The 11,928-nt window shown below is 49.8% G+C and overlaps 3 protein-coding genes across 3 annotated transcripts; all 3 read right to left on the bottom strand.

The window, feature by feature from the left end:
* On the bottom strand, positions 1 to 2,125 carry foxc1b (forkhead box C1b). Its single transcript, XM_085927955.1, has one exon. It carries the CDS (start codon positions 1,908 to 1,910, stop codon positions 540 to 542), a length of 1,371 nt encoding a protein of 456 aa, XP_085784081.1. The 5' UTR covers positions 1,911 to 2,125; the 3' UTR covers positions 1 to 539.
* A 3,168-nt stretch (positions 2,126 to 5,293) lies between these two features.
* On the bottom strand, positions 5,294 to 7,754 carry foxf2b (forkhead box F2b). The gene is made up of 2 exons (XM_085928374.1): positions 6,764 to 7,754; positions 5,294 to 5,481 (listed from the first exon to the last, which is right to left on the bottom strand). The coding sequence occupies exons 1-2, from the start codon at positions 7,752 to 7,754 to the stop codon at positions 5,294 to 5,296; spliced, it is 1,179 nt and encodes a 392-aa protein (XP_085784500.1).
* Positions 7,755 to 10,517: 2,763 nt separating this feature from the next.
* foxq1b (forkhead box Q1b) lies at positions 10,518 to 11,928 on the bottom strand. The gene has a single exon (XM_085928179.1). The coding sequence runs from the start codon at positions 11,838 to 11,840 to the stop codon at positions 10,980 to 10,982; it is 861 nt and encodes a 286-aa protein (XP_085784305.1). The 5' UTR covers positions 11,841 to 11,928; the 3' UTR covers positions 10,518 to 10,979.

Genomic DNA, 11,928 nt, shown 5'->3' on the forward strand with positions numbered 1-11,928 from the left:
TTAAAACCATGGCACTTTATTAATTAAAAATGTAACGTCTTGAAAATGGTGTTGACAAATGACATGAGTAAACTCATTTTAGGCTACGGGTCCCACGTATACGTAATAACACGTTATTAAGGCAGCATACGAAAGTTCACACACACACACACACACACACACACACACACACACACACACACACACACACACACACACACACACACACAAGCACACACACACATATGCACATACATATACATATACACACGCACACACATACACGCCCACGCACACGCGCACGCACACGCACACGCACACTCGTGAGATAAAAAAAAATGCGGATCTGGCTTTCAAGAAATATTTAGCGCTCTTTAGAAATAAATATATTAGGATATAATTTAAAAAGGTATTTGTGCCATTTTTTTCTCAAGTTAAGAGAATAAATTGACGTGTTTTTGGTGCTGACACGCAAAATCATCTGTGTGTATCGCCATAGTCTCTTTGACAAAATCATCATCATCATATCATGTAAGAGAGGAAATCTATCTTACGGAAGCTCAGAACTTGCTACAGTCGTAAACAAAAGCTCCCGAGGTGCGGTAGATGGACTGCGCGGACGGGAAGGCCACCTGGCAGCTGCTATTCCCATTGACCGGGGAGCCGTTCATCACCATCCTCTGGGACTCGAACATTTCTCGGACCGAGTGGAAGTTCTGCTGCAGGGATGGGTAGCCCGAGCTCAGGTGGCCCTGCAGGTCGCCGTACCAGGAGGCGAGCCGGCCCTGCTGGCCGTGCTGCTGCGGGCCCTCCTGCAGGTTCGCCTGTAGGCTAGGTGGTGAGGCGGCCGCGGCGACGCCGTAGTCGGGCAAAGCCTCACGATCGTCCACGCTACCCCTGGACGGCGCCGGGTGTCCCCCGGAGCTCCGCTCCGCCGCGTAGAGGCTCATGGCTTGCATGTTGCAATGATAGCTGGAGTTGGTGCAGGCGTTTTGGTTGCAGCTAAAGGAAGAGCCCTGGTTGGGCGAGTAGCTGAGCGCCAACGAGGGGTTCACACCTGTTCGAGAGGAGGTGATGAGAGGCGGGGAGAGCTCCGCTTGGGGAGATCCCTGCAGGGACGTCATGATGTTGTCCACGCTGAAGCCTTGCGCGGAACTTTGGCTCTGCTGCTGCTGCTCCGAGCCGCTGTGCGGGCTGGACACGCTGCTGATGCTGCGGTTGGGACTTTCCGTTTTCGGGACGGCGTCGGGTGCCGGCGACGCGGGTCGAGGTGGCGTGCAGCTTCCGTTCTCAATCTTGATGTCCTGGATGCGCAGCGTCTGGCAGCTGTCGTGCAAGGGTGCGTCGTCCCTCAACTCCCTGGCCGCCTGCAGATCCTTGGTCCGTTCGCGATCGTCCTTCTGCGCATCTTTCTTCTTGAAGCGCCTCCTTCGCCGGAGGAAGCTGCCGTTCTCGAACATGTTGTACGAATCCGGGTCCAGAGTCCAGTAGCTGCCCTTGCCGGGCTTCTTGTCGTCGCGGGGCACTTTGACGAAGCACTCGTTGAGCGACAGGTTGTGCCGTATACTATTCTGCCAGCCCTGCTTGTTGTCCCGGTAGAAGGGGAAGCGCTCCATGATGAACTGGTAGATTCCATTTAGGGTGATCTTCTCGGGGGAGTTTTGGATGGCCATGGTGATGAGAGCGATGTAGCTGTACGGCGGCTTGACCATGTCTTTGGGCTGCTGCTGCTGCTGCTGCTGCTGCTCCTGAGGGCTATACGGCCCGTACGCGCGGCCCATGCCAGCTGGGTACTGCTCGTGGGAATACATGGTCATGGGCGCCGGCATCCCGGCGTAGCCCCCAGCGGCCCGGTAGTATCTCTGCTCGCCGCCCATGTACGGCACGACCCCCAAGGGGTTGGCCCTGGCCACGGAGTAGCGCGACTGCATCCCGCGCAATGCGTCCAACTTGCAAATGTACTCCTTTGGTCACCGTCCGGTTCAGGCCGCAGCCCTCCGCAATGAGCCGCAGACCGTCCGGGCCCCCGCAGTTAACATTTGGAAAGCGACTGAGCGAAAAGTAAAGTCGCGGCAGCGAGACTCCCTCCACACACAGAGTGCGAGAAACATTTCCCCCCCCCCTCTGTCGTTTGTTTGAGCCTGAACACTTTTCCTTCCATATGGTTGCTCGGGCTGCTCCTCCCCAAACGCGCGCTCCATCATCCAATTGGAGGACGAACAAAGTCATCCCCTGCATCGAAACTTGACTTGTTGGTCATTTCAAAGAAAACTCTCCGCGGCACATAAACGACCTCGCCCTCAACTTATTGAAATGTCAATAAAATATTAGTGATTCTAAAAAGAGAGAGAGAAAGAGAGGGAGAGACAGAGAGACAGAGAGAGAGAGAGAGAGAGAGAGAGAGAGAGAGAGAGAGAGAGAGAGAGAGAGAGAGAGAGAGAGAGAGAGAGAGAGAGAGAGAGAGAGAGAGAGAGAGAGAGAGAGAGAGAGAGAGAAGAGAGAGAAAGAGAAAGAGAAAGAGAAAGAGAAAGAGAAAGAGAGAGAGAGAGAGAGAGAGAGAGAGAGAGAGAGAGAGAGAAAGAGAGAGAAAGAGAGAGAGAGAGATGCAATGTCTCAATGCAATTACTATTTGCCAGTTAAAAATGCAAAGTGTCCTTACAGACACTTCGATTTCGTTATTTGGATTCTAGAATTCAGTCTGCAAACGAATTATACCGGAGCCGCTCAACACGTATTTTGTTAATTTGCCGTCAACTTTACAACTTGACAAGATCCATCCATCCATCCATCCATTATCTGTACTGCTTGTCCCCACCGCGACCCCCCGTGGGGACTAAGCGGTTCAGACAATGGATGGACGGGTACTGTTCACCGCTGTCACCGTGTGGTCAAAATGCACAATGCATCATGATCGCACCTCGGGCTCCTTTTCTCCAATGACGCCCCCTTTTGGCCTTGCAATGCCCGCGCAATGGCAGCAGCACCACTCATTTTGAACAATTCTCTCCTTTTCCACAATCAAAATGGCGTCGTACATGTCACGCCTCGTACCCAGCCGTTCCTCCATGTTGTCTGTTGTCATGGTTTCGCCCGTGTGCTCGCCCCTCCCCTCCCCTCCCCTCCTGTGTGCCCCTGATTAGTTTGATTATGCTCACCTGCCTCTTGTTACCATGTCATGTATATAAGTCCTGTCTGCCCCCCCCATGCCCGGTCGGATCATTGTCTTTTTGTTGCTGTTGTCTTGTTGTCGTAATGTCTTCACCTCTTTTGTCTCACGTCCCTGTCGGTCAGTCATCTTGTTGGTTTTGGTTAGGAAGTCATGTTAGTTTGTTAAGTCATGTCAGTTTTGCCGAGTCTGTTTTTGAGTTCCTCAAATAAACCCTGGTCCAAGCTGCACTTGGTCGCCCTGCTCCATTCCTAATCCTGACAGTACATGCGAATGGTAAATGTTTGATTTGTGCTATTTTGTTCAGTTTTCCTTTGTTTGTTGCCTTACATTTGTTTTGTGGAACAATTTTGTCACCTTTTTTCAGGTACCTCTCTCTGTTCAGTCAAATCTAGTATTTGCATGATCTCTTAATAGTCTATGCAGTAGCGAGCGTTTTTCAAGTGTTCAGGGTGTAACAGGCCTTGCATTTAAATTGTGGGATTTCACTACAGAATACCAAACTAAATGTGATTGTGATTACACTGTGAATAGTTGTGTTCAATGGACCTCCATCGTGTCTGGTTTTATTTAAAAAGCATTCAATTGGTTGTAGATTTGAAGAAACGCAAGAGCAGCAGCGCAGTGTCCTAGTCGTGGAATGCATCTTCTTTCTTCCTTGCGCCTCTACTCAAATAAAGGGAATGAAATCAAGCCGTAGCTTGTCCGTCCGTGGTAGCCACTGAGTGGCACTGTAGTCCGTTTTATATCAACGTCTGAGGTATTCTCGTCAAATACAATGGAACAACTCAAATGTTGACTTTGTTGGATGAATGGCCTCTTCGGATATTAATGAGTTGTGTACATTTATTAAAAATGACGTTTCCTTCCTTGTTTCCCCTCGCCGCAATGAAAGGAGGATGCGTGTGCTCCCCATGCAGAAAAAAGACCACCAAGCAGAAACTTGATTCAGTCGGTTTTTAACTCGCTTCAAATGACACGAGATCATGTCAAAAAATATTCCAGGCCAGAGTTTTTAGCTGTTTCTCGTTGCCTCGTGCAACGATAGGCCAAGTCGCGGGTTCAAATCGAAATATCATTTTAAGGGAAATTAGAAAGCTATTTATTCGATGCAAAACGAACCTTTGGTAAGATGAACGAAACGGTGTGACCTGCTGTCACCCATAAATCCTAAATTGAGGGTCCCGCAAGTGGGATTTGTGTTTGCGATTTAGGCCTCTCAGTCTGATTTGTTTACCACCATCTAAAAATAATTCCGTGACGTATTTCCACACTATACACGATTGTTATTGTTTTATTATATCGCCGGCGTCGGACCCCGGTACTTCTATGTCACAATTTGATCCGTCCGTTTAAAAAAATAATAATAATTGCTCAGTTTGTTTGTTTTGTTAAATTAACTTTTTTATTGACCAATGTGAAGTGTTGAAAATGGCTTGTTCTCTGACGAAATTGCCTTTCTATTGGAGGGGCGGGGTGGGGGTGGGGGGGGGGGTCTCCTGAAAACAGACAATGGAAAAAACAAGAAAAAAAAAACATTCCCCTTGTAGACACAAATAATTGTATAAAACCTATAATTGCGTCCTGCGTATTTTTTTACAAGCCTATTACCTTTTTTAATTCACGCTGCACAAAATACATTCGAACATGCACATATCAATTTAGATATAGGAAAACGTATGTGGCTAACAATGTGATAGCACTTTTAATTTGATCGAGGTTAAAAAAAAATCATATGAGATAACATCTGCAAAACAACGCCGTTGAATATTCGCCTTTGTACAAATATGTTTCGTGCCACTGTTTGAATACAAATTGAAGACAACATATCTGCTTGAATAGGGCTCCTACAATGTAAGAGCTTTATTGAAAGACAAACAAGAGACATCTTTGGACAATGGTTATATGATAAGTGCACTATTTGTAGCAGTTCATAATACTGCATCCGTGTGGAAAATCAAACATAATATGGGGCAAGAGCTTGAGCATGATCACAAAGAGGCGGGTGCAAATGTTTCCTTCATTTTCCTTCAGTGCATATTTGCTCAGGTCCACGGAGACGCAAACACGTGAATACATTCGTCGTAATTCCAACAGAGACGAAAATAGTCCCTTCATTGTGGCGGACGTGCAGTTTGACTGCAGCGCTTACATGATGCACGGTTTGATGTCCTGACACACGCTCTGGGGGTGAGGACGATGATGATGATGATGGCGGTGGTGGTGATGGTGGTGATAGTAGGAAGTGCCCGCCGTGGGGTGGATGGATGAGATGCCGTTCAAGTCGAACACGATCTCTTTCCTGTCGCAGTGGCTCTGGTAACGCGGAATTCCCACTGCGTCCGTGTGCAACAACACAATCATGTGTCAAATATGTTCACTTTCACAACAACTCTTCAAATTGAACACCGATCCTTAAAACTGATGGCTACCCCCATCAATGACCGCTTCAATTGGGTTGGTCCTATTTTTGAACCAAATTGGGTTGGTTTTGACCCACCAGTTAAGTCACATTTATTTTGAATAGTCCTTAATTACGCCTCAAAGGGCTTCACTGAGTGGAATATTTTAACAAACGATTTTTAGTTCCATTTGAGGCTAATAAGCCATGAACAATGTTTATTTGTTCATACGTTTTGCAATTCGGCATCTATTTTTTTATTTGACAAAAACGTGAGTCGTTTTCAAAGACGAGCTCGCCTTGGCAACATTTTAAGATGTTATGTGCTTGATTCCATAAAACAATCAAAACAATCAAAATAACGTTGCGATCAATTTGATCGGACAGTCGTCACAGCCATTTTTTCTGCGTTTTCTGTCCAAAGTATTGAAATGAATGATCTCACGATGCGTGTATATGAAAACTGGGGAGTTGCATAAATGCTCAAATAAGGCCGAAGGACGCAGTAGAATTTTTGCTCGTCTTAAATGGCAATTGTCAAGGTCAGAAGGACTCGTGTTTGATGAGCAGGCAGCGGGACGCGTCCACAACTGGACAACATTTGCACACCTTTGTGACTGAAGTGACAGCGTGATTATAGGCCAGAAAAGTTCACACCGGCACCCTTTAACCTTACCCCCACCCGCGGGCTCATTTGCGATGTTGCATTAAGCCGAGCGAACAAGGCCTCCCGTCTCTTGTGGCCCTTGTCGCCGGTGTGGTCCGATTTGCAGTCTTTGTTTGCTTAACCTTTGAGCCTCTTTCAGGCTCCAGCGTGAGCTGCTCGTCTCGCTGAAATCTTCGAGACTTGAGTAAAAGCCCCTCTGTGTGGCGGCTCAAGTTAACCAGCGTGACTTATTGAGCCAAGTGGGAATTTGAAAATGACTTTTAAATGTCTTCAAACACTCCCGAAGACACTGCATGGAGCGTGTATGCACTTGTGCAAAATTCAAGAAATTAATTCAAACTTAAGCATGAGGTCGAATCTTTTATTTAACAACGGAGATGTTGAAATGGATTGTCAATTTGTAATTTGATTTTGGAATATATGACAAGGGATCAGATCAAACTAGGTCAAATCAATTCAACATTCCAAGTCAATAATAAAATGGAAATGAAATTGACGTGCACGGCTCTTTGCTAATTGTGACAATTGAGGTACTAGTGGATTTGGGTACCTGATATGTCGCCGGCGTGGCCATCCCTGGCATTTTGCTGAATGTAACTCTGCTCCAGGGAGTACGACGAGATGCCGGAGTGCAGAGAAGACGACGCTGCGGGGCTGCCGGAGCTTAACGGCTGCTGCTTGATGTAGGGCGACCCGCCCGAGGCGGCCCAGTGCGCGCACGTACTCGCCGCGTACGGGGAGTGGCCGTCCAAGGCGCTTGCCACGGCCGGAGAGGACGGCACCGGACTACTACTACTGTCCGGCCCGTAGTCCCCGTTGGACGGCACCAGGCAACTGGCCATGTACGTCGAACCCGGGCTTGGGGACATGTGGGGAACATGATGGCCGGCGCCCAGTCCGTCGTATCCCGCGGCATGCACGGGATTGCTCATCATGTCCTGCAAGTTGTAGCTGTTGCCGTGACAGGCGAGCGTGGCGGCCGAGGGCGCCTGGAAATCGAAACTCTGTGGCAAGATGGACGTGCCGAAGCCGATGCCGTTCATCATCCGGTACATGGGTTTGAGGGCCTGACACTTTCTCCTGAAGCCTCGGGGTCGACGACGGAACGAGCCCTCCTCGAACATAAACTCGCTGCCAGGATCGATGGTCCAGTAGTGGCCTTTGCCTGGCCTGCCCAGTCCCTTGGGCAGCTTGATGAAGCACTCGTTCAGCGAGAGGTTGTGCCGAACCGAATTTTTCCATCCCTGGTAAGAGCCCCTGAAAAACGGGAAGCGGGCCTGGAGGAACTGATAGATCTCGCTGAGGGTCAGCCGCTTGCTCGGGGAGCTTTGGATGGCCATGACGATGAGCGCGATGTAGGAGTACGGAGGCTTTTCCGGCCGCCTTAAACCGGAGCTGCTCTTCTTTCCTTTGAGCGCAGCCGACGAGCTTTCCGAGGCGGCTTGTGGGCTCAGCATGGCGGGATGCGGGACGCCAGACGCCGGACTGGATCTCAGAGGAGGCGGAGGATCCTGCAGCTGCTGAGGGCTCTCGGTCGTCATGTCAGCTATGACGCACAGCTGGCGGTAGGAGGGAGAGGCCCCCGAGGGTTGGGAAAGGGGCAAAAAAATAAATAATCCAGTGGTCCTCGCCTGTAGTGGGCGTCACGCCACCTTTAGCTCACATCCAAATGGAGAGAGATATCTGTCTCGGGTCCAGTTACGCACGACTCTCTTTGCCGTTACGCATGCACGTACCTGACGCTCGGCGGCCAGTCGAGGGGAAGAGGAAGAGCGAGAGGCAGGGGTGAGCGGACGATTGTCCCTGCACGGCTTTCAAGTGGACGGACGCGGGGGCTCCCTCCACTGGGGGAGGGGGTCCACAGTGGAGCTAAGTGGTGCAGCGTGGCGCGACAATCACTCAAGTGGAGGAAACAGCAAAAGCCCTTCGACTTGGTGTGCCGACTGAAGACAAACAAAAATCGTTTGATAAATCTTTCTCCCCTCTATGGAGAGCCCCCATCCCCACTCACTGTCAGCATTCAAATCTCCCTGAAATCAGTGACCAAAAGAATCACCTCCACTCCCACCCGCTTGGCCCTTTCTGCCTTATAATTGCCACATCTGAAAATCACAAATTTGCCGTCACATCCATGCAACTCACCGGTCCTGCACGTATTTATGACGTATCTTTTGAATATTTCAAATGGCATTTTTGTCATCCTTCTGGCAAGTCCTATATGTAGCCCCCTCCCTAATTATAGTGATAAAAATGTGCGGCCCCGAGCTCCATCATTGAAGCTGCCGACCCCCGCCCCATCTTATCATGGCTGCATTTTCTCCTAATTTCCTCCTAAAATGGTCCGATGGAGAATGAAAACAAACGCTGGCGGTGACGGTTGTGATCAGGCCGGCAGGGGGGTGGGGGTGCTGCTGTTGCTGGTGCTGGCTGGCTGGCTGGCTGGCTGGCTGGCTGGCTGGCTGGCTGGCTGGCTGGCTGGCTGGCTGGCTGGCTGGCTGGCTGGCTGGGGCCTTTGCCGTGCTGCATGTGCGTGTGGAAGCTGGGGATGTTTCTCTCCATAAATGACTTTGACATGAGTGGAAGCAGGCTTTTTCCATCAAGCGCGGCCCTGGCTACCACACACAGTGCGCCAGTGTCAGTTTACCGCCCCCGGCCAGGGGTGCTCCCGGGGTGGACTTTGCGTTCATTAGCGAGAGAAAACCCGAATTAACCTCGCGGGCTTCAACCCCCCCCGCCCACACACACACACACACACACACACACACACACACACACACACACACACACACACACACACACACACACACACACACACGCACACACGCGCACGCACTCACGCACATTTAACATCGGGCCGAAATATACGGCCCATATAATAATAACATGCGTGGTGTAAGAAATAAAATGATAGTCTTAATTATGGAAAAGTGTTTTATATAGCTTCGCGCGTCTGAGCAAAACTATTTCATAAAAGCCCTGCACATTTTCCAAACAAATACCTTTGCACTCTGCACAAACAAAGGATGTGCGGATCAAATGATTTTCCGTGCACGACACACAGTCAGCTCGGTGGCCCCACAAATTTCCTGCGACATCAAAACTGCACGGCGACCCCCGTGGAGATCAGGATGCAAACACAATCTTTGTTATGGGAGATTTTTTTTTCTCTCCTGCTCCCACTGAACAACTGGTTCATGTTGGAAATCACATGGAAGACTGATTTTTCTTTCCACCGACCGACCGGAGACCCACGTGGGCCCATTTGCTCTTCGGAAACGGCCCAGTTATGTTATTCTGTGGTTTCACCTGCAGGTTGCAGCATTAGCCCTGGAACACGAGGTCGCACCTGGCACCTAGCATCCCGCAATTGGACTCGTACGCACATTGTAAATTGTGATGACTCATAACTCGTACAATCGCTGTGATTGGCCTCCCCTAGCTGCTGCTTTATGATGAGTCAAATAACAATCTAAAATACACCAGCTCGAGGTCGCAGCTGGAAAATACAATTTCAAAAACAAACAGCAACAACAACAAAAAAGGAAAGATTTCTCTTCATTTCAAGAGTAGGTTTTGAATTGTTTTGTCTTGAACTGCAGCATCACTTACAGCCCGATTGAATGTTGCCATGTTAACCTCGACAATTGTCATCATGGTCGTCATTAATGGCGCTCGTTTGATAGAGCCGAATTATTTGAAGTTTGGAAGCGTGGTCATCGAATGAAATAAAAATATATGAACGCGGAATATTGACAGTTTGGTGGCTAGCAAGAGTAGACGTCCAGTTTGGGGTGCAAGTTCAGTTGGGGTTTCAGGACCGCGGAGAGCAACTGACGACTCCTGGCCGAACAGCAGCAAGGACCAAAAAAAAAAAAAATCATCCATCACAATATTGACGTCTAACGATCTGCCTCGTCTTTCAGCGAGCCGGACTTCCCCCCCATAAAAAATGTCTTCAACTATTTTTTGGATTGTTTGGATTGTAAATACAAAAACTACAATTTGCTAAAAAATATAGAGGCAAACATGCCACATGATTGGACTCATCAGAAGGATGTTGCGTATCGCAACAACGGAATCATTGGGGAAATGATGATGATGATGATGATTATTACTATTATTTTCAATCATTATCATAATCATTATTGTCATTAATCCTCGTTGTTCCAATCCTTATGTTCATAGAACTGAATTTGACATATCAACAGTGTAGCTTCAAAGATTTTTTTATTTTTATTTCTACCACACCACATTGCCAATGTCAAGATTTGATGAACTCATAATTATGGCCCCTAACCCCCAAAATGCGAACATTTCTTAATGATTCTAACCTGTTTGTGTATTTCCACCATGGTTGCAGACAAAAGATTTGAAATATCACACTATTTAATTGTTGAACTTGTTTTATTCATGAAAATATCAGGCATGCAAGTCGCGGACACATTTGGCAAAACTTCTGCACTTCCATGAAGAGTTTGAGTGCAGCTCAGTCATTGAGTTGATGCATGGTGCCAAGGTTTTCTCACCACATCGCACACAGCAGTTCATGCAATTGAGCTCCAAATCATTTGAGGTCTCAACGTGGCCCAAGCACGCTGTGACACAAACAACAAAGGGAACCGGGAAAACAAACATGTCTCACCGCAACACGCACACACGAGCGCCATGCAGTGAAATGACCCGTGGATAACCTCGCGCACGACAAAGTGTTGTTTGCGTCGCCATGTGAGTTGGCAAAGTGTACATTTGACATGTTGTGTCCTCCCTCAAGAGAGGAGAGAGTCTATGTGAAAGCTTGGCGCCTTCGAGGGCGTCTTGGGGGTGTGGGACGCTGCCTCCAGTCGAGCTTCGTGATGGAGGTAGGCAAGCGGGTCCCCTCTGGCTTCCGCTGCCTCGGACAGGTAGCTGTGATGCAGTGGGAAGTTCAGAGCGAACGGCGGCCAGAAGAGCCGCTGCGCGCGCGGGTTGTCGTAGTCGTCCTCCCTACGTTTGAAGGGCTTGCCGAGGATGCTGTCGATTGCGAAGGGACCGGAGAACTTGGCCCCCATCCTCTCCTCGGTGGCGAGGTGCACCTCGTCCCCCGTGACGTCCGTGACTTCCTGCTCCTTGCACGGGGACCTCTTGGCGATGCGCTTCCTCCTGCGGCGGAACACGCCGTCGGCGAACGTGTACTCGCTGTGGGGGTTGAGCATCCAGTAGTTGTCCTTGCCCCAAGGCCTGGACGGGTCCCGCAGCACTTTGAGGAAGCAATCGTTGAGGGACAGGTTGTGGCGCACCGAGTTCCTCCAGCCGGTGTAGGTGCCACGGAAAAAGGGGAACTTGTTCATCAGGTAGTCGTTGATCTCGGCCAGGGTGAGGCGGCCGCTGCTGGACTCCCGGATGGCCATGGCGATGAGGGCGATGTAGGAGTAGGGCGGCTTGGGTCTGCGCGTGTAGGGCTTGCTGCCCTTGCTCGGGTCGTGCGCGCCCGGAGTGACAGGTGGCGGGCTGCTGGCCGCGCAGTCCCCGTCCGACCCCAGCTCGTCCCCGGATAGAGGAGAGGGGATCCCTGCGTCCGCGTCGGTTTCGGCGCAAAACTCCAGCGGCTTGGCAGCGAAGTGCAGTGCGGAGAAAACTTCCAGTTTCATTCTCGCCTTGCTGCTGAGCAGGTGGACGAATGAACCCTCGTGTCGTGGCGTGGCGGGGCGGACTGTCTGCGTGCCCGCGTGCCTGCGT

Source organism: Syngnathus leptorhynchus, chromosome 13, assembly GCF_054491065.1.
Source record: "Syngnathus leptorhynchus isolate UIUO chromosome 13, UIUO_Slep, whole genome shotgun sequence".
NCBI lineage: Eukaryota > Metazoa > Chordata > Actinopteri > Syngnathiformes > Syngnathidae > Syngnathus > Syngnathus leptorhynchus.